Source organism: Argopecten irradians, chromosome 8 (genome assembly GCF_041381155.1).
Source record: "Argopecten irradians isolate NY chromosome 8, Ai_NY, whole genome shotgun sequence".
Classification (NCBI taxonomy): Eukaryota; Metazoa; Mollusca; class Bivalvia; order Pectinida; family Pectinidae; genus Argopecten; species Argopecten irradians.
In genome coordinates, this window is record NC_091141.1 from 2,246,782 (window position 1) to 2,270,097 (window position 23,316).

General features: G+C 38.2%; 2 protein-coding genes across 2 annotated transcripts in view; one reads left to right on the forward strand and one right to left on the reverse strand.

Annotated features, from left to right (window-relative positions):
• Positions 1-905: 905 nt before the first annotated feature.
• Positions 906-9,757, reverse strand: LOC138328887 (mucin-4-like). The gene is made up of 9 exons (XM_069275603.1): positions 8,887-9,757; positions 8,412-8,762; positions 7,231-7,649; positions 6,800-7,131; positions 5,770-6,129; positions 5,136-5,316; positions 4,464-4,938; positions 1,784-2,339; positions 906-1,137 (listed from the first exon to the last, which is right to left on the reverse strand). The coding sequence occupies exons 1-9, from the start codon at positions 9,755-9,757 to the stop codon at positions 906-908; spliced, it is 3,777 nt and encodes a 1,258-aa protein (XP_069131704.1).
• Positions 9,758-10,577: 820 nt separating this feature from the next.
• The window catches only part of LOC138328888 (uncharacterized), a 96,715-nt gene continuing 83,976 nt past the window's right edge, over positions 10,578-23,316 (forward strand). The window contains exon 1 of the mRNA XM_069275604.1: positions 10,578-10,719. The gene's annotated coding sequence lies outside the window, so the exon portion shown is untranslated. The remainder of the gene's footprint in view (positions 10,720-23,316) is intronic.

A 23,316-nucleotide genomic window follows, 5' to 3' on the forward strand; every position in this document is an offset into this window, starting at 1 on the left:
GTTTAAATCTTTCACTTCTTATGGTACCTTTAATTAACTTCAGTTACAGTAAAGATATGCCTTTTATCCTTTGTGATACATTATTATGTTGTGATTCATATGTAAAAGTTCATGTAAAATGTGATAAAATGCAGATGTTAGAGGCATCATGTGTTGTAAAACATTTGGAAATCCATGGGATGTGGGCATTCATACAATGAACTCTTCTTCAGAAAGAGGGAAGGGTCGGCGCATATAACCTTATAGAGGGAGAGGCACTTATTATGGCAAATACGGTATTATTATTTTTGTTATTTATAAGTACCGTGATACATAGAGGTAGATTAAACTGAATTGTTCATTGTAAAATCTTTTTATTTTCAAAAGCTCATAACTTTTAGGTTCAATTGAATTATTTTTTAAGTAAAAAGAATATTATCAATATTGACTGGAAAATATTATCATGAAATTCAATGTCATGTGAAAGAGTCTGCATTATCCTATTTGAAATATCAAAGCAGATACACCTAACTCCTTAACATGGCAATGAATGGTTGGAGATAGGACTATTTGTTGAGGTTTTAAATAATGCAAACTGCTTGAGTATTGTAACACAATGTCTGTAAGATCTACTTTAATCCATGCCTTTTCTATAGGCAAATCCTGTTTTCTCAATCTTTTAAATTAAAATCAATAATTTTTCAGTGGGATATTTAACAGATACCAATATATAATGTCTTCCTTTAGATACATCCTTCTACAAAAGTTGAATGTAACTATGATAGAATATTCTATTTTTTTTTTTTTTTTTATTTCAGAACTACACCAAACAGTTTGTCATTTCATTATCCACACACAAAATGAATATCACTCATGTCTGAACTCTATGTGGATAGGTCTGTCAGAACTCTATGTGGATAGGTCTGTCAGAACTCTATGTGGATTGGTCTGTCTGAACTCTGTGTGGATTGATCTGTCTGAACTCTGTGTGGAGTGGTCTGTCTGAACTCTGTGTGGATTGGTCTGTCTGAACTCTGTGTGGATTGGTCTGTCTGAACTCTGTGTGGATTGGTCTGTCTGAAATCTGTGGTGGATTGGTCTATGAACTCTGTGTGGATTGGTCTGTCTGAACTCTGTGTGGATTGGTCTGTCTGAACTCTGTGTGGATTGGTCTGTCTGAACTCTGTGTGGATTGGTCTGTCTGAACTCTGTGTGGATTGGTCGATCTGAACTCTGTGTGGATTGGTCTGTCTGAACTCTGTGTGGATTGATCTGTCTGAACTGTGTGGATTGGTCTGTCTGAACACTGTGGATTGATCTGTCTGAACTCAGTGTGTATTGGTTGATATGAACTCTGTGTGGATTGATCTGTCTGAACTCTGTGTGGATTGATCTGTCTGAACTCTGTGTGGATTGGTTTGTCTGAACTCTGTGTGGATTGGTCTGTCTGAACTCTGTGTGGATTGGTCTGTCTGAACTCTGTGTGGATTGGTCTGTCTGAACTCTGTGTGGATTGATCTGTCTGAACTCTGTGGATTGGATTTGTCTGAACTCTGTGTGGATTGGTCTGTCTGAACTCTGTGTGTATTGGTCTGTCTGAACTTTGTGTGGATTGGTCTGTCTAAACTCTGTGTTGATTGGTCTGTCTGAACTCTGTGTGGATTGGTCTGTCTGAACTTCTGTGTGGATTTGGTCTGTCTGAACTCTGTGTGGATTGGTCTGTCTGAACTCTGTGTGGATTGGTCTGTCTGAACTCTGTGTGGATTGATCTGTCTGAACTCTGTGTGGATTGGTCTGTCTGAACTTTGTGTGGATTGGTCTGTCTGAACTCTGTGTGGATTGGTCTGTCTGAATTCTGTGTGGATTGGATCTGTCTGAACTCTGTGTGGATTTGTCTGAATTCTGTGTGGATTGGTCAGTCTGAACTCTGTGTGGATTGGTCTGTCTGAACTCTGTGTGGATTGGTCTGTATGAACTCTGTGTGTAGATTGGTTGATATGACTCTGTGTGGATTGGACTTTCTGAACTCTGTGTGGATTGGTCTGTGTAAACTTGTGTGTTGATTTGATCTGTCTGAACATTGTGTGGATTGGTCGATTTGAACTCTGTGTTGATTGGTCTGTCTGAACTCTGTGTGTGGATTGATCTGTCTGTACTCTGTGTGGATTTGGTCTGTCTGAACTCTGTGTGGATTGTGGTCTGAACTCTGTGTGGATTTTGTCTGTCTGAACTCTGTGTCTGTGGATTGGTCTGTCTGAACTCTATGTGGATTGGTCTGTCTGAACTCTGTGTGGATTGGTTGATATGACTCTGTGTGGATTGGACTTTCTGAACTCTGTGTGGATTGATCTGTCTGAACTCTGTGTGGATTGGTCTGTCTGAACTCTGTGTGGATTGGTCTGTCTGAACTCTGTGTGGATTGGTCTGTCTGAACTCTGTGTGGATTGTCTGTCTGAACTCTGTGTGGATTGGGATATCTGAACTCTGTGTAGATTGGTTGATATGAGCTCTGTGTTGATTGGACTTTCTGAACTCTGTGTGGATTGGTCTATTTGAACTTTGTGTTGATTGATCTGTCTGAACTTTGTGTTTATTGGTCGATTTTACACAAACAGTTTGTGTTTGATTGGTCTGTCACAAAATTTTTTTTTTATTTCAGAACTACACCAAACAGTTTGTCTATGTTCATTATCACACAAAATGAATATCAACTCTGTGGATGGTCTGTCTGAACTCTATGTGGATTGGTCTGTCAGAACTCTATGTGGATTGGTCTGTCTGAAACTGTTGAATCTCTGTGTGGATTGGTCTGTCTGAACTCTGTGTGGATTGGTCTGTCTGAACTTTGTGTGGATTGGTCTGTCTGAACTCTGTGTGGATTGGTCTGTCTGAACTCTGTGTGGATTGGTCTGTCTGAACTCTGTGTGGATTGGTCTGTCTGAACTCTGTGTGATTGGTCTGTCTGAACTCTGTGTGGATTGGTCTGTCTGAACTCTGTGTGGATTGGTCTGTCTGAACTCTGTGTGGATTGTCTCTGAACTCTGTGTGGATTGGTCTGTCTGAACTCTGTGTGGATTGGTCTGTCTGAACTCTGTGTGGATTGGTCTGTCTGAACTCTGTGTGGATTGGTTGGATCTGTCTGAACTCTGTGTGGATTGGTCTGTCTGAACTCTGTGTGGATTGGGTCTGTCTGAACTCTGTGTGGATTGGTCTGATATGAACTCTGTGTGATTGGATTTGATCTGTCTGAACTCTGTGTGGATTGGTCTGTGTAACTTTGTGTTGATTGTTCTGTGTGAACTTTGTGATTGGTCTGTCTGAACTTTGTGTGGATGGTCTGTTGAACTCTGTGTGGATTGGTCTGTCTGTAAACTCTGTGTGGATTGGTCTGTCTGAACTCTGTGTGGATTGTCTGTCTGAACTCGTGTGGATTTTGTCTGTCTGAACTATGTGTGTGGATTGGTCTGTCTGAACTCTATGTGGATTGGTCTGTCTGAACTCTGTGTGGATTGGTCTGATCTGAACTCTGTGTGGATTGGTCTGTCTGAACTCTGTGTGGATTGGTCTGTCTGAACTCTGTGTGGATTGGTCTGTCTGAACTCTGTGTGGATTGGTCTGTCTGAACTTTGTGTGGATTGGTCTGTCTGAACTCTGTGTGGATTGGTCTGTCTGAACTCTGTGTGGATTGGTCTGTCTGAACTCTGTGTGGATTGGTCTGTCTGAACTCTGTGTGGATTTGTCTGTCTGAACTCTGTGTGGATTGGTCTGTCTTGAACTCTGTGTGGATTGATCTGTCTGAACTCTGTGTGGATTGGTCTGTCTGAACTTTGTGTGGATTGGTCGATTTTAACTCTGAGTGGATTGGTTTGTCTGAACTCTAAGTGGATTGATCTGTCTGAACTCTGTGTGGATTGGTCTATGTGAACACTGTGGATTGATCTGTCTGAAACTCTGTGTGTATTGGTTGATATGAACTCTGTGTGGATTGATCTGTCTGAACTCTGTGTGTATTGGTCTGTCTGAACTTGTGTGGATTGGTCTGTCTGAACTCTGTGTGGATTGGTCTGTCTTCTGAACTCTGTGTTGATAATATCTGATCTGTCTGAACTCTGTGTGGATTGGTCTGTCTGAACTCTGTGTGGATTGGTCTGTCTGAACTCTGTGTGGATTGGTCTGTCTGAACTCTGTGTGGATTGATCTGTCTGAACTCTGTGTGGATTGGTCTGTCTGAACTCTGTGTGGATTGGTCTGTCTGAACTCTGTGTGTGGATTGGTCTGTCTGAACTCTGTGTGGATTGGTCTGTCTGAACTCTGTGTGGATTGGTCTGTTGAACTCTGTGTGGATTGATCTGTCTGAACTCTGTGTGGATTGGTCGATCTGAACTCTGTGTGGATTGGTCTGTCTGAACTCTGTGTGGATTGGTCTGTCTGAACTCTGTGTGGATTGGTCTGTCTGAACTCTGTGTGGATTGGTCTGTCTGAACTCTGTGTGGATTGATCTGTCTGAACTCTGTGTGGATTGGTCTGTCTGAACTCTTTTGTGGATTGGTCTGATTCTGAACCTCTTGAGTGGATTGATCTGTCTGAACTCTGTGTGGATTGATCTGTCTGAACTTTGGTGTGGATTGGTCTGTGTGAACACTGTGGATTGATCTGTCTGAAACTCTGTGTGGATTGGTTGATATGAACTCTGTGTGGATTGATCTGTCTGAACTCTGTGTGTATTGGTCTGTCTGAACTTTGTGGATTGGTCTGTCTGAACTCTGTGTGTATTGGTCTGTCTGAACTCTGTGTGGATAAATCTGTCTGAATTCTCTGGATTGGTTTGTCTGAACTCTGTATGGATTGGTCTGTCTGACTCTGTGTGGATTGGTCTGTGTAAACTTTGTGTGATTGATCTGTCTGAACTCTGTGTGGATTGGTCTGTCTGAACTCTGTGTGGATTGGTCTGTCTGAACTCTGTGTGGATTGGTCTGTCTGAACTCTGTGTGGATTGGTCTGTCTGAACTCTGTGTGGATTGGTCTGTCTGAACTCTGTGTGGATTGGTCTGTCTGAACTCTGTGTGGATTGGTCTGTCTGAACTCTGTGTGGATTGGTCTGTCTGAACTCTGTGGATTGGTCTGTCTGAACTCTGTGTGGATTGGTCTGTCTGAACTCTGTGTGGATTGATCTGTCTGAACTCTGTGTGGATTGGTCTGTCTAAACTTTGTGTGGATTGTTGATTGTTGAACTCTGTGTGGATTGGTCTGTCTGAACTCTGGTGTGGATTGGTGATCTGTCTGAACTCTGTGTGGATTGGTCTGTCTGAACTCTGTGTGGATTGGTCTGATTGAACTCTGTGTGGATTGGTCTGTCTGAACTCTGTGTGTGGATTGGTCTGTCTGAACTCTGTGTGGATTGGTCTGTCTGAACTCTGTGTGGATTGGTCTGTCTGAACTCTGTGTGGATTGGTCTGTCTGAACTCTGTGTGTATTGGTCTGTCTGAACTCTGTGTGTATGGATAAATCTGTCTGAATTCTCTGGATTGGTTTGTCTGAACTCTGTATGGATTGGTCTGTCTGAACTCTGTGTGGATTGGTCTGTGTAAACTTTGTGTTGATTGATCTGTCTGAACTTTGTGCGGATTGGTCAATTTGAACTTTGTGTTAATCAGTCTGTCTGAACTCTGTGTGGATTGATCTGTCTGAACTCTGTGTGGATTGATCTGTCTGAACTCTGTGTGGATTGGTCTGTCTGAACTCTGTGTGGATTGGTCTGTCTGAACTCTGTGTGGATTGGTCTGTCTGAACTCTGTGTGGATTGGTCTGTCTGAACTCTGTGTGGATTGGTCTGTCTGAACTCTGTGTGGATTGGTTGATATAAACTCTGTGTTGATTGGCTGATATGAACTCTGTGTGGATTGGACTGTTTGAAATCTGTGTGGATTGATCTGTCTGAACTCTGTGTGGATTGGTCGGTCTGTCTGAACTTTGTGAATTGGTCTGTCTGAAATTTGAGTGGATTGATCTATCTGAACTCTGTGTGGATAGGTCTGTCTGAATTCTCTGTGGATTGGTTTGTCTGAACTCTGAACTATGTGTGGATTGGTCTGTCTGAACTCTGTGTGGATTGGTCTGTCTGAACTCTGTGTGGATTGATCTGTCTGAACTCTGTGTGGATTGGTCTGTCTGAATTCTGTGTGGATTGGTCTGTCTGAACTCTGTGTGGATTGGTCTGTCTGAACTCTGTGTGGATTGGTCTGTCTGAACTCTGTGTGGATTGGTCTGTCTGAACTCTGTGTGGATTGGTTGATATGAACTCTGTGTGGATTGATCTGTCTGAACTCTGTGTGGATTGGTCTGTCTGAACTCTGTGTGGATTGGTCTGTCTGAACTCTGTGTGGATTGGTCTGTCTGAACTCTGTGTGGATTGGTCTGTCTGAACTCTGTGTGGATTGGTTGATCTGAACTCTGTGTGGATTGGTCTGTCTGAACTCTGTGTGGATTGGTCTGTCTGAACTCTGTGTGGATTGGTCTGTCTGAACTCTGTGTGGATTGGTCTGTCTGAACTCTGTGTGGATTGGTCTGTCTGCACTCTGTGTGGATTTGTCTGTCTGAACTCTGTGTGGATTGGTCTGTCTGAACTCTGTGTGGATTGGTCTGTCTGAACTCTGTGTGGATTGGTCTGTCTGAACTCTGTGTGGATTGGTCTGTCTGAACTCTGTGTGGATTGGTCTGTCTGAACTCTGTGTGGATTGGTTGTCTGAACTCTGTGTGGATTGGTTGTTGAACTCTGTGTGGATTGGTCTGTCTGAACTCTGTGTGGATTGTCTGTCTGAACTCTGTGTGGATTGGTTTGTCTGAACTCTGTGTGGATTGGTCTGTGTAAACTTTGTGTTGATTGATCTGTCTGAACTTTGTGTGGATTGGTTGATTTGAACTTTGTGTTGATTGGTCTGTCTGAACTCTGTGTGGATTGGTCTGTCTGAACTCTGTGTGGATTGGTCTGTCTGAACTCTGTGTGGATTGGTCTGTCTGAACTCTGTGTGGATTGGTCTGTCTGAACTCTGTGTGGATTGGTTTGATATAAACTCTGTGTTGATTTGATTGGTCTGTCTGAACTCTGTGTGGATTGGTCTGTCTGAACTCTGTGTGGATTGGTCTGTCTGAACTCTGTGTGGATTGGTCTGTCTGAACTCTGTGTGGATTGGTTGATATGAACTCTGTGTGGATTGGTTGATATGAACTCTGTGTGGATTGGACTGTCTGAACTCTGTGTGGATTGATCTGTCTGAACTCTGTGTGGATTTGTCTGAACTCTGTGTGGATTGGTCCGTCTGAACTCTGTGAATTGGTCTGTCTGAACTCTGTGTGGATTGGTCTGTCTGAACTCTGTGTGGATTGGTCTGTCTGAACTCTGTGTGGATTGGTCTGTCTGAACTCTGTGTGGATTATTCTGTCTGAACTCTGTGTGGATAGGTCTGTCTGAATTCTGTGTGGATTGATCTTTCTGAACTCTGTGTGGATTGGTCTGTCTGAATTCTGTGTGGATTGGTCAGTCTGAACTCTGTGTGGATTGGTCTGTCTGAACTCTGTGTGGATTGGTCTGTCTGAACTCTGTGTGGATTGGTTGATATAAACTCTGTGTTGATTGGTTGTCTGAACTCTGTGTGGATTGGTCTGTCTGAATTCTGTGTGGATTGGTCTGTCTGAACTCTGTGTGGATTGGTCTGTCTGAACTTGTGTGGATTGGTCTGTCTGAACTTTGTGTGGATTGGTCTGTCTGAACTCTGTGTGGATTGGTCTGTCTGAACTCTGTGTGGATTGGTCTGTCTGAACTCTGTGTGGATTGATCTGTCTGAACTATGTATGGATTTGTCTGAATTCTGTGTTGATTGGTCAGTCTGAACTCTGTGTGGATTGGTCTGTCTGAACTCTGTGTGGATTGGTCTGTCTGAACTCTGTGTGGATTGGTCTGTATGAACTCTGTGTGGATTGGTCTGTCTGAACTCTGTGTGGATTGGTCTGTCTGAACTCTGTGTGGATTGGTTGTCTGAACTCTGTGTGGATTGTTCTGAACTCTGTGTGGATTGATCTGTCTGAACTCTGTGTGGATTGGTCTGTCTGAAACTCTGTGTGGATTGGTCTGTCTGAACTCTGTGTGGATTGGTCTGTCTGAACTCTGTGTGGATTGGTTGATATGAACTCTGTGTGATTGGTTGTATGACTCTGTGTGGATTGGTCTGTCTGAACTCTGTGTGGATTGGTCTGTCTGAACTCTGTGTGGATTGGTCTGTCTGAACTCTGTGTGGATTGGTCTGTCTGAACTCTGTGTGGATTGGTCTGTCTGAACTCTGTGTGGATTGATCTGTCTGAACTCTGTGTGGATTGGTCTGTCTGAACTCTGTGTGGATTGGTCTGTCTGAACTCTGTGTGGATTGGTCTGTCTGAACTCTGTGTCTGTGGATTGGTCTGTCTGAACTCTATGTGGATTGGTCTGTCTGAACTCTGTGTGGATTGGTTGATATGAGCTCTGTGTGGATTGGACTTTCTGAACTCTGTGTGGATTGATCTGTCTGAACTCTGTGTGGATTTGTCTGAATTCTGTGTGGATTGGTCAGTCTGAACTCTGTGTGGATTGGTCTGTCTGAACTCTGTGTGGATTGGTCTGTCTGAACTCTGTGTGGATTGGTTGATATAAACTCTGTGTTGATTGGTTGATATGAACTCTGTGTGGATTGGACTGTCTGAAATCTGTGTGGATTGATCTGTCTGAACTCTGTGTGGATTGGTCTGTCTGAACTCTGTGTGGATTGGTCTGTCTGAACTCTGTGTGGATTGGTCTGTCTGAACTCTGTGTGGATTGGTCGATATGAACTCTGTGTGGATTGGTTGATATGAACTCTGTGTGGATTGATCTGTCTTAACTCTGTGGATTATTCTGTCTGAACTCTGTGTGGATAGGTCTGTCTGAACTCTGTGTGGATTGGTATGTCTGAACTCTGTGTGGATTATTCTGTCTGAACTCTGTGTGGATAGGTCTGTCTGAATTCTGTGTGGATTGGTCTGTCTGAACTCTGTGTGGATTGGTTGATATAAACTCTGTGTTGATTGGTTGATATGAACTCTGTGTGGATTGGACTGTCTGAAATCTGTGTGGATTGATCTGTCTGAACTCTGTGTGGATTGGTCTGATATGAACTCTGTGTGGATAGGTCTGTCTGAATTCTCTGTGGATTGGTTTGTCTGAACTCTGTATGGATTGGTCTGTCAGAACTCTGTGTGGATTGATCTGTCTGAACTCTGTGTGGATAGGTCTGTCTGAATTCTGTGTGGATTGATCTGTCTGAACTCTGTGTGGATTGGTTTGTCTGAACTCTGTGTGGATTGGTCTGTCTGAATTCTGTGTGGATTGGTCTGTCTGAACTCTTTGTGGATTGATCTGTCTGAACTCTGTGTGGATTGATCTGTCTGAACTCTGTGTGGATTGGTTTGTCTGAACTCTGTGTGGATTGGTCTGTCTGAACTCTGTGTGGATTGGTTTGTCTGAACTCTTTGTGGATTGGTCTGTGAACTTTGTGTGGATTGGTCTGTCTGAACTTTGTGTGGATTGGTCTATGTGAGTTCTGAGTGGATTGGTCTGTGTGAACACTGTGGATTGATCTGTCTGAACTCTGTGTGTATTGGTTGATATGAACTCTGTGTGGATTGATCTGTCTGAACTCTGTGTGGATTGGTCTGTCTGAACTCTGTGTGGATTGGTCTGTGAACTCTGTGTGGATTGGTGTGTCTGAACCATTGGATTGGTTTCTCTGGCTTGAGTTGATTTGTGTTGTCCGAACTCTATGTGGATTAGCCTGTCTGAACTCTGAGTGATTTGGTCTCCATCAAAGTCTAAATTCTGAAAAAAATGATAATGTGGTCCCCTTATTTTGATTTACAATTGTATGTCCAAAATGTTCAGTATTTCTTATTGAATTCTAGCTCACTCCAAAAGCAGACAGGGTTTGATGAGATTTGACTTATTGGTAAATTAATTAGTTTGTATGTATAATGTTCACTTACTATTAGTGGACAACAAGTCCTTAGAACCTCTAATGAATTAGGTTTTAAAATCAAAATTACAAATACTGTTTGATTTTGAAATTGGATAGTATAACTCACAATGTATATTAGTTTTGCTGTTAAATACTTCAGGTAGGGTAAAAGGGGTACACAGAGGTCTGTAAAAAGGCACTCAAAGGGTCAAATATTTAAAATAAACAGTAACACCTCACTGTTACAAGTAGTCGCTCAAAACTTGTCTTATGTTCATGTTAATCCACTTGATTTGTATCTAAAATAAATTGTGTTGACTTTTTCAATGTGCATTTGATTGTTGGAAATTTACACCTGCGTACCAAAGTCTAAACAAGAGATCCTGCCTCTTTTATTTCTAAAATCAAGGTATTTATGTACGAGATAAAGAAAGCCTCATGACTACCACGAAATACAATTAACCATGCGAAAGCTCATGTGTACACAAGCTGCTAGGCCTGTACTGGTGGGCTTTAAATTTCATACCCTCGCTACCTTTCAGGAAGAAATGGATCCTTTTACATTTACTCCTGTTTCATTGGTCGAAAAATCAAACAGCATGGACTTACTTGTCTTGGCGGACTTGATGGCAAATTGAAAAGTGGTGATAAGGCAATTTGAGAGTAGGAGTATTAATTTAACAGGAACTACTTTTTCTGTGAATCCAGGGATATATGAAACAAGGTAAGTGAAACTTTTTAGTCATTTTGTAAAATTCCGTTGGATTTGTAATTTGAGGGGAAAAAATTAGTTTGTTTAAAAAGAAATGGAAAAAAAATTATATGAATGGAATATGTGATAGGAGAAATTGTGTTGGGATTTATACTCACCTTGTACAACAGAAAAATCAGGGATAAATATATTTTGTGCTTTCCAAAATTTCATGGAGCTGGTTTAGTTATTTTTTTCACAGCTATGAAGATTGATTCTTTTTTTTATAAGTTGTTTAAACTTCTAAAATTTAGAAATACAATAAATATGTCCAATGTCAAAAGTACAAGACTATATTTTTTAGATAAAAAACTGACATTTAATTATCTTCTATCATTATTGTTTTTAAAGTGTTTGAAGTTATGATATGTAATATAGAATAGAATAGAATTTTATGGGTGATATGTAATATAGTATAGAATAGAATTTTATGGGTGATATGTAATATAGTATATAATATAATTTTATGGGTAATATGTAATATAGTATATAATATAATTTTATGGGTGATATGTAATATAGTATAGAATAGAATTTTATGGGTGATATGTAATATAGAATAGAATAGAATTTTATGGGTGATATGTAATATAGTATAGAATAGAATTTTATGGGTGATATGTAATATAGTATAGAATAGAATTTTATGGGTGATATGTAATATAGTATAGAATAGAATTTTATGGGTGATATGTAATATAGTATAGAATAGAATTTTATGGGTGATATGTAATATAGTATAGAATAGAATTTTATGGGTGATATGTAATATAGTATAGAATAGAATTTTATGGGTGATATGTAATATAGTATAGAATAGAATTTTATGGGTGATATGTAATATAGTATAGAATAGAATTGTATGGGTGATATGTAATATAGTATAGAAAATAATTTTAAGGGTGATATGTAATATATAGTATATAATATAATTTTGATGGTAAACTATCCATTTAATTAACACTTGAAAATTAAGAAATGAACATTATCTAAATAAGGCTACCACAGGATTGAATTTATTCAAGTTTAAACATTTTAGATTTAAATCTATTTATAATGAGTTCAAGATGCACACATTTGGATGTTTTTTTCTGTTAATTTATGTAAGAATAGAGATTATTCTGCATGGAGATAAAGGAGCGGTTTAAGTATTAAATGGTTTAGTGTTTATAAATACTTTATTTTCCGTATGAAAATATCTTGTTTCAAGGATTGGGAACTATTTTGAATTTTTACCTATGGGACTGTGATACTTTAAGGGCCTTCGGTAGAAACACTGCAGGGGCACATGATTGCCCAAAGTAAAATACTAGAATCATTTTTGTTATTGCACGTTGGTATGTATTTTTAATTTGATTAAAACCAATGAAAGGAACTATACATGTATATAGTTAATTTGGACCCTTTTAAGCCCCAATATCCCTCACATTGTTTACCAATTGAATCATTTTATTTCAATATATATATTTCAACATTGGTTAAGTTACAGTGAAATTGTCTTTTTATTGCAATGATCTCTTAGAAATTTTCATGGCAACTATAAAAAACATATTGCTTGATTTCAGCAAATTTTTTGCTTCTTTTTGAACAGTTTTTTTTGTGTGAGAAATTTTTAACGAACTTGATTTTTTCAAAGAGCTTATAGACACTAGATAAAGGCGCTAAAGCTACATCTAAAGTATGGTCATGGATGCATTAACTCAACAGTTAGGACATATCATGTATCCTTATACAATTTATATATATCCACTGATGACTGACAGTTACCTTGAAACAAACCCACCCAGATTTGTATAGGGTGTTCATTAATTCTACAGTACATATTATGTTGCTATTTGGCGTCAGACATGTTTTCCATATTGACTAATGGTGTGTATATTAGGACAGTCTTTAGAAACTAAAATTACTGTAATTAGAGAAAGCGGTTAACTGGTTCATTTTCATCCATACAACTATATTAACTATTTTTGAGATATTTCATTAGTTTGTAGAGTTGATTTTAGTTTTGTCAGGAAGGATATGGCATAATCATGTAACTCAAGAATTATACATTACATTTAGTATGCTATACTGTACAATTGTATTCCTGTGATTGTACATGAAAATATTTGAATTTAATTATGCCAACCAGGATGTTTTGAATAATGACAAGTGTCCATGGTTTACAACATACTGCTCATATGAACTTTAAGTTCCTGTGCAACCCTGAATTTCAATGTATTAACAACTGCATGATTGCAGCATAATGCTGAAACCATGCTGATTTCTATGCTGACAAACCGCATTGGATTTAAAGCATGACTGTAGTATATATGCTGCAATTGCAGCATGTCACCATGCTTCCTTACAGTACATGCTGCAACCATGCTTTATAAATTAAGGTAAAATAAAAGTATGCTGCATTTTAAAGTTGTATTTATACTGTGTTTATGCTGTAATAGTGCTGAAAATTCATAAGGGTAAACATAGTAATTTATGTATTATTGTTTTCATTCAAGCTGATAAGAAGTCCTTCTATATACATGTAGGATAATTTAAGTTATGAGAATTTTATTGGATTTCCTTTCAATTTTACCAATTCAAACAAATTAGATATACAAATCTAAATACTCAGATTTAGCAGGTGAGTCCTGAAAATAAACCTTCTGGAATGTCCTGTATTCAGACAAATAACAAATCATGTATTTAGACTATCTAAAATATCAGTCGTAAACATGAAAGTGCACATTCAGATTTTTACATAAAAGTCTAAAGAAACTCTCATGTGTTCAGATTATCTTACAACAATGTCTGAAAGAGATTTCATGTCTTCAGCATTTGAACCCTTGCATGTTTAAAACATACATAACAATCACTGTCAAAGTTAAGTTAAATAAGAAAACTTCCATTCCATGTGTATCCTGTATTCACACTTTTAAGAATATATTTTTTCAATGTTTAAGATAACAACAATATCTTGTCACAACAAAAAAAATGTGTTGCAACAGTATGTCTATATATATTACTGCAATGTATTTATAGTTGCCACATTTCAGTAAAGATTTAAGAGTTCTGTTTGCATGTTCAGACATCCATTAATTCTTTATTGTCTGCTGTTTGAACTTAATGTCATAAATGTAAAATATGGAAAGATCCCTTTTTAAATCAACATCTCTGCAGTGAACAAATAATGATCATGAAGACTTAGTTATATAAATATTCATGTTTTAACACCAATATCTAACATCAATGGTCGTCTCAATAAATATAATAACTATAGAGTAAAACCTGTCTATAAAGACCATCCAGGGACGGTCAAACCTGTCTATAAAGACCACCAAGGGACAGTCAAACCTGTCTATAAAGACCACCCAAGGGACAGTCAAACCTGTCTATAAAGACCACCCAAGGGACAGTCAAACCTGTCTATAAAGACCACCCAAGGGACAGTCAAACCTGTCTATAAAGACCACCCAAGGGACAGTCAAACCTGTCTATAAAGACCACCCAAGGGACAGTCAAACCTGTCTATAAAGACCACCCAAGGGACAGTCAAACCTGTCTATAAAGACCACCCAAGGGACAGTCAGACCTGTCTATAAAGACCACCCAAGGGACAGTCAAACCTGTCTATAAAGACCACCCAAGGGACAGTCAAACCTGTCTATAAAGACCACCCAAGGGACAGTCAAACCTGTCTATAAAGACCACCCAAGGGACAGTCAAACCTGTCTATAAAGACCACCCAAGGGACAGTCAAACCTGTCTATAAAGACCACCCAAGGGACAGTCAAACCTGTCTATAAAGACCACCCAAGGGACAGTCAAACCTGTCTATAAAGACCACCCAAGGGACAGTCAAACCTGTCTATAAAGACCACCCAAGGGACAGTCAAACCTGTCTATAAAGACCACCCAAGGGACAGTCAAACCTGTCTATAAAGACCACCCAAGGGACAGTCAAACCTGTCTATAAAGACCATCCAAGGGACAGTCAAACCTGTCTATAAAGACCATCCAAGGGACAGTCAAACCTGTCTATAAAGACCACCCAAGGGACAGTCAAACCTGTCTATAAAGACCACCCAAGGGACAGTCAAACCTGTCTATAAAGACCACCCAAGGGACAGTCAAACCTGTCTATAAAGACCACCCAAGGGACAGTCAAACCTGTCTATAAAGACCACCCAAGGGACAGACAAACCTGTCTATAAAGACCACCCAAGGGACAGTCAAACCTGTCTATAAAGACCACCCAAGGGACAGTCAAACCTGTCTATAAAGACCACCCAAGTGACAGTCAAACCTGTCTATAAAGACCACCCAAGTGACAGTCAAACCTGTCTATAAAGACCACCCAAGGGACAGTCAAACCTGTCTATAAAGACCACCCAAGGGACAGTCAAACCTGTCTATAAAGACCACCCAAGGGACAAAGAGAGAATGGTCTTTATTGCCAAGTAATCTTTATACACAGGTTAGATTGTATTGGCATTGAGCATTTGGCACTTACCCTGAGAAAGTTATTGGTAGATGGTCTTTATACACTCCAGCTGGTTGTTAAGGCACTGGTTTCAGTATATTACACTGTTCAAATAAACAAAATCTTGTATTGGTAAACGAAACCGGAATCTACATAATTTATATAATTTTCCAGTTCCTTCTATCCAACATGAACTAACTAGCTGCTTTAAAATTTAATTTTAAACTTTTCATTTAATTTTTGGTCTTAAACAACATTTAAAAGTATAATTTTTATGGTGCTTGCATTTGGGATTTATGAAGTTTATTGGAACTACAAACTAGGTATTTGTGCTGAAATCATGTGTGAACATGTGATTAATCAAAACTGATTTTGCAATTAAATTTTTTATTATCCAATAGATTGACTACATATCTATGATGTGAAAAGTGCTGTTGTACTCTTGTGTGGAAGGTTTAAGACTCCAAGTATTAAAAGCCCTAGATATCTATCACTGGCCCATCAGACTAATGATTTTATTTGTCCGTACCTTTTAGAGTAGTACTGTCCATGTTAATGTCATCTATCAGTAGACTCTGTATAAGTGATAAATCTCTCCTGTGCACAGGTATTATATCTCTTCTACAAGAACTCTTAATTAATTCAAACTCTAATTCATATAAAGGAGAACTATTTTCTTCCTTACTGAAGGAAATATTGATTGCTTGAATTCAATTAATCAAACTAAGGCTGATTCAGCTTCTTCTTTTGAGAGAAAATTGAGGTTTTTCTTGTCAAACCAATTTTCATGATGTAATACTTACCATACTAAAGTTATGGTAACGTAATACTGAAATGAAAATGTGTATATCAATGTTTGAATTAGTTTATTTTTGGGGGATTTCTTTTTTGTTTTAAAACATACAGTCTTACTAAAATACACAAATAGTTTTAGTGTTTCCTGTTTTATTATTTTGTTAAGGTAATCGTTTCGTATATATATCATTAAATCAGATTAAAGCCACTTAATTGCAGCTTTTTAATTATATTAAACAGATAATTTTTCATTTTCATGGTACTTTACCTCAATTTTTAGAATTGTTTATTTGAGTTATTTACTTACTGCAAGTCACAGGTAGTAGAAATGAAGGCAATAATTTGCTAGTAGATCTTTTAGATACATGTAGTTTAAAATGTTTTTAAATGTAAATAAACAAAATTAGCATAACGTTATCAAAGATACTGTATGAAATGGTAATGCTAATAAACCAAGCTATGTTTATTTTGACTCAGCTTTCCAACCAGGAAGAACAGGTTTACGGGTGGTAATTTGAGTACGTGACGTTAAACTATAGGAGTATTGTCTGTAGACAGAGGATGTAGTGTGTTTATCAACAGGGTAATAATCGAGACACGAATCCACCTGTGTCAACTAAAACTTAACACTTAACTTAAAGATAATTTGATGGTTTATGTTTTTCTTCCCTTTACCAGCCTGGGTCATTTTAGGGTGTGATAGGTTTAGGAGATTGATGAAAGCCGGAGTACCTAGAGAAAAACCACTGAACTTTATGCAGGCAGTCATCTGGTAATTGCCCCACATGATCTCATGACCCAGAGGTGAAGGGCTTAGTGGTTATATATGTCAGAACCACTTGGCCACTATGACCCTGGAGGAAATTCCCACTGGCCAAAGCTGTATGATCTTGGCTTCGAACCCTTTTACAAGTATTGGTGTATACCCTAAGCAACGGTGTACCCAAACCAGAGTTGTGTGTAATATGGGTATACCTGGCGAAAACTAAAGTGACATGTAACGGTTCTGGATAGGATTGATTGCTGCTGAGTCATAAAGTATAATTAATACTGAGCTTACAGCTTGTGATCAGATGGTCCCAGGTTCGAATCCCGGCCTGGCTGTGCATTTTTAGCCCACCATCATCAGATGGTGGGCTATAAATCGCCTTTCGTCCGTGGTCCGTCGTCCGTCCGTCCGTCCGTCCGTCCGTCCGTCCGTCCGTCCGTCCGTTAACAATTCTTGTTACCGCTATTTCTCAGAAAGTACTGAAGGGATCTTTCTCAAATTTCATATGTCGGTTCCCTTAGGACCCTCGTTGTGCATATTGCATTTTGGGACCGATCGGTCATAAAGATGGCCGACAGGCGGCCATCTTTGATTTTGATAGTTAAAGTTTGTTACCGCTATTTCTCAAAAAGTATTGAAGGGATCTTTCTCAAATTTCATATACAGGTTCCCCTAGGACCCTAGTTGTGCATATTACATTTTGGGACCGATCGATGAACAAGATGGCGGAGAGGCGGCCATCTTGGATTTTGATAGTTAAAGTTTGTTACCGCTATTTCTCAAAAAGTATTGAAGGGATCTTTCTCAAATTTCATATATAGGTTCCCCTAGGGCCCTAGTTGTGCATGTTGCATTTTGGGACCGATCGGTGAACAAGATGGCGGAGAGGCGGCCATCTTGTAATTTGATAGTTAAAGTTTGTTACCGCTATTTCTCAAAAAGTACTGAAGGGATCTTTCTCAAATTTCATATATAGGTTCCCCTAGGGCCCTAGTTGTGCATGTTGCATTTTGGGACCGATCGGTGAACAAGATGGCCGCCAGGCAGCCATCTTGGATTTTGATAGTTAAAGTTTGTTACCAATATTTCTCAAAAAGTACTGAAGGGATCTTTCTCAAATTCCATGCATAGTTTCCCCTTGTACCCTAGTTGTGCATAGTACATTTAAGGACTGATCCATAATGCCTTTCGGCACTGATTGGTAAACAAGATGGCAAACCGGCCGCCATCTTAGATTTCATTGTTGAAGTTTGTTACCACTATGTCTTAGAAAGTACTATAGCGATCTGTTTCAAATTTTATATGTAGTGTGTTTGAACAAGTTTGAAAAGCAGGGAAAAGATCCCTCTTTCCATTGTCAGACATAGATCATTCTTTGGTGGGCGCCAAGATCCCTCTGGGATCTCTTGTTCTATTTCTACAGCATTACCATTTAATGGTACAATCTTGTGTGTCTATTGTAGAATCCTTTAGAAACTACTAACAGAGGCTTGCTATGACATGGAGTCATTACCTGACTAGGGGAGATCTAATTAACACATAATTTAGTCGGTCAAGATCTGGCAGGTACATTCATAGCGCAGACAGAGAAATCCGAAACGAAAGCATTCTCACATACATTTAATCTTTTGTCCTTGTGCTTGACATTTATTTGAATACAGCAGTATTTTTTGTCTCATTAGTACATGTCTGTAAGTATTTATTATATACAGAAACTGTGCCTTGTCACTAAAGTAATATGGAATTCTCACACTGAAGTCTGATCCTCACCAGTAACACACCTCCTCACTTGTCCCAATTAAAAGTTTTTAGTATTTAGCCGAATTCTCCATTCTGACCTATTGAACTTAATCTTTATAATTTTCAAGGGTAATGAAATTATTCAATTGAGTTGGAATTTTATTGAACTGTTGTCTTAAGAGATATATACCGGTCCTGAATGGGCGGTAGAATTACTGTTCGATAAGTCTATAAGTACTTGACATATTTACACTGAATACATCAGACCTACTTTAATAACCATTCAACAGATATGGAAAAAACTTGTGTACACAAATTAAATTTAAAACTAAATTAAATATCAAATAAAAAGAGATGAGATTTAAATTTTACCTTTCATGTTTATTGCAATATGAAACCCTCCCCCCCCTTCCCCAAAAAAGATTAAAAAAAATATACATTTATGTATAAATAAATCAAGAAAAAAAAGAAACGTAAATCCCAAGAAAGGTTTCAATAATATTGAAACAATTTATATGCTTCCTAATCTCTATTATACTCGCTTGACAAGAATCAAAAAGATCATTATTAAACCTTCATACTTCTTACAGTAAATTCTTCTTCAAACAAGGAGGACATTGGTTGGTATTTTAAAGATAATTACCAGTAGTTTGGTCCTTATAACATACACATTTGGCAACACTACGGGTAAATACAGGTTGAGAAAACAATTTATTATGGCTGTTAAAAATTGTTGATGACTCAGTTATCAGTTGTTGGTATTTTAACCCCCCCCCCCTCCCTATGTGTACCCATTAAATGTGTTCAAGGGGAGGGAGTAACACAGAGAAAAGATCCTAGAAACTTTCCATTGTCTCAGACATTGATCATTCTTCATTGTGATCATCCCTCTGGGATCTCCTGTCTAATGAACATAGTAGCTAGGTTCCCTGTTCTTTGTTGGTAGATTTTTTTTTTCAGATATCTTTGTAAAAATAAAGAGGATTAAAAAATAAAAAACTGAAAAAGATGATCTGCAGTGATTGTCAGAGCTTAGTTTGTTTTATTGTCTGATTCTTGTTAAACAGCTACGGTCATTTAAGGACATAACCAGGTTTAGGAGGCGGGAGAAAGCTGGAGTACCTGGTGAAAAATACCCAACCTATGGTCAGAACCTGGCACCTTCCCCATATAAATATGGGATTCAAACTTGCGACCCAAAGGTTGAAGGCCTGTGGTAATATATAAGGCATCCTCTTAACAACCAATTTTGGCCACTACATTCCCACTCTTAAATTTAGTTTGTAGTGTGGGCTAAAAGCCAATGAGTATTCAAAGGTGGATGTAAAATTGTCTTTTGTTTTGTCTCAACGCAATAACTACCATTTAAAAATAAACTTAAGCATTTTGCTCTTTGTGACTGCATTGTAATTTCTTTAAGTTTTCTTTAGCATACTTTCACAATTTTCCAATTATTTTCTATTTATATAACCGTACATGCAAGGTTAATTGTGAATCTATACAATAATTACAGTTTAGCCTGAATATCCCATTTCAACAAATCACAGGAAAAAATGTCCTTGTGCTTAAGTGATAGTGACAATTTGACAATGGAGATTATGTTATCTCAATAGAAAATGTGTTTGGAGATCAACAGTAATAGTTTAAGGAAATTACACAGACCTTCAGAGTACTTTATGTACCATGTAAAAGGCTGATCTCATTCGCTGGAGAGAAAAAGGGGTACCTCATGTGTGGTGTCATGTACTTTTATGGTTCGGGTTTAAATGCTTATAATTAGTTTTGATTATGATTTTAAGGAAGAACGACAAACAAAAGATATTTGGTTGAAATTAGGTAGAAAACACCAAATATTTATAAAAAGTGCAAAAGCTACCAATGTTGTTCAAAAAATGATATTAACCTTTATTCAAGTTCAGCTGGGGTCAGACAAATGACATTGATCTTCATTCAAGTTCATTGGGGGTCAAATAGGGTAAACAGGACTTTTACAGAACTGTCTCAATAATCAAAATACATAGAAACTTTATAAACACTTTTTAAACATCAAAATAAAAAAATAACCATATTGATGCTACCAATAATAAAGTCTATTGAGCAAAATAGTGGTACTGGTGTTATCAGTTAAAATGAATGTTTCATTCAGTTCGTTGAAGTCAAACATGATTGGGCCTGCAGACATGTTAGGATGAAGGGCTATAAAGTTTGCTTAAATGAATAACCTTGAACTTCATTCAAGGTTGCTGAGGTCAAATAGGTGAAAATCTTTAAAAGACTTCTTATGAACAACTAAGAGGCCTATAAACCTGATATTGGGCCTGTGACATGCTGGGATGAAGCACTACCAAGCTTGTTCAAACAAATGACCTTGACTTTCATTCAAGGTTAAATTCTTCAAATTCGTCAAATATATCAGAAACTGAACTTCTTGTATTAAGGAGTTCTTTGTATTGTCTTTTTATGTGAGCCACTACTGTTTTCTTTGAGGTGTTGTATTGTGCCAAAAGTCATATGACTGGTAAGGCCCCATGATTTGGCCTTTTGTTTATATATTACATAAATTAGGCATTCATTCATTGATCATTATGAAAAAAAGAAAAGAAAAAAAAATTGAGGTCATCTGACCTGAAGGGTCAGGATGACCTATTGTCATCATGCACCGTCCATCATTGTGTGCCATACTGCGCCGCCAGCGGTTCGTCATGCGTTAACTTTTCATTCAAATGACTTCTTCTCAATAACTGAAATGCACAGTATACTGAAATTTGGCCTGTAGCTTCATTCAAGATCACAGGGGTGAAATAGGCCTAAATCTTTAAATAACTTCTTGTGAATAACAAGGAGGCCTAGATACCTGATATTGGGCCTGTGGCATGCTGGGATGAAGGGCTACCAATTTTGCTCAAATGATTGGCCTTGATCTTCACTCAAGGTCATTGGGTCAAATAGGCTAAAATCTTTAAATGACCTCTCATTAATCAACAAGCTTAGGGTACTAATATTAGGCCCGTAGCATGCTTTGATGAAGGGCTACCAAGTTTGTTCAAATGAATGATCTTGACCTTCATTAAAGGTCACAGGGGTCAAAAAGGCTAAAATGTTTAAATGACTTCTTCACAAAAACCAAAAGGCCCAGGGTACTGATATTGAGCCTGTAGCATGCTGCGATGAAGGGCTACCAAATTTGTTAGAATGAAGGACCTTGACCTACATTCAAGGTCACAGGGGTCAAATAGGCTAAAATCTTTTACACAGTGAGTTTATTGTGAATAACTAAGCAGCCTAGAGACCTGGTATTGAGTCTGTGGCATGTTTGAACGAATGTCTATCAAGTTTGTTCAAGTAGATGACATTGACCTTCATTTAAGGTCACAGGGGTCAAATAGGCTAAAATCTTTAAACGACTTAGAGTTGAAAATAACTAAAAGGCCTAGAGACTGGATATTGGATTTGTAGCATGGTGGGGATCAAGGGTCGACCTTCATTCATGGTCTAATTCATCAAATATATCAGAACCTGAACTTCTTTTAATGCAAAGAGTTCTTTTGTATTATATAATTGCATGCCACTACTATATTCTTTGAGATGTTGTTTTGTGCCAATCGTCAGATGACCATTAGGCCCATGAGCCCCTTGTTTTTCAGAGTAAAAGTTTGGGTTGGCCTTTGCTTAATTGAGTCAATAAGTATCATTAAAATGGGCCAATTGCAAATGTAGTACTTTAACAGTGTGAAATATTAGAAAAAATTAACTTCTCACTTTAAGCAAATGACTTGAATGTATGAAAAGTATACATAGATCATTATTATACATTGGCTATATAGCATTGGGAATTTCAATGAAACGATAAGTTTGATAATGTTATTAGAGATGTGATCGTATGAACATACGTCAGGAGGACTGACATTTAAGAGATAATTGATTCTGTCAAAACGTTATTAAGAAACATTATTTAGATACGATTGATCGGCATTATAATAAGGTGAATGATTAGCCTATATTCTCAGTGGGGCTAGATTTAAATGTATAGTTATATAAATTTCTTAAAATTATATACAAATATTTGAGGTATAAGCCACTCAGGGTAAAGATGAATGGAACCGTTGTTTACATCAAACACTGTGTGTGTTAAAAGTTTGTGGCAATAATGCTCTGTCCTTGGTAATTCCGGGACAAGTATGAGTATATTTATAAATGGACTGGTCAATGTCACATGTATTAAACTCATTTATGATATTATCACTGGGGGCAGAACACTTATATTCTATATCATACTGAAATTCTGATCATAATTCACCCTGGGGGATATCGTAATAATATAATGTTATAACTATCTCCTGTGTTCTAATTCCATCAATAGGTATAAACTGTTCTATCAATATCTCATACCTCACAGGTTATTTAAGCTAGATAAATTACTATAACAATCTATTGTGAAATCCATAAGAATTGTATTGACTGCATGACGTTTCTAGGCGGAGGTCCTTAGCTATACCAATTAAGCTTCATGATTATACCAACGATTGATCTGTGGCCTGATTCTCTCACAATCCCCCCTCCTTTTTATGTTCAACACGTATGGGGGTGTAGGGGATGTGTGTGGAGGCACGACAATGGGGGTGTAGGGGATGTGTGTGTTATGTGTGTGGAGGCACGACAATGGGGGTGTAGGGGATGTGTGTGTTATGTGTGTGGAGGCATGACAATGGGGGTGTAGGGGATGTGTGTGGAGGCATGACAATGGGGGTGTAGGGGATGTGTGTGTTATGTGTGTGGAGGCACGACAATGGGGGTGTAGGGGATG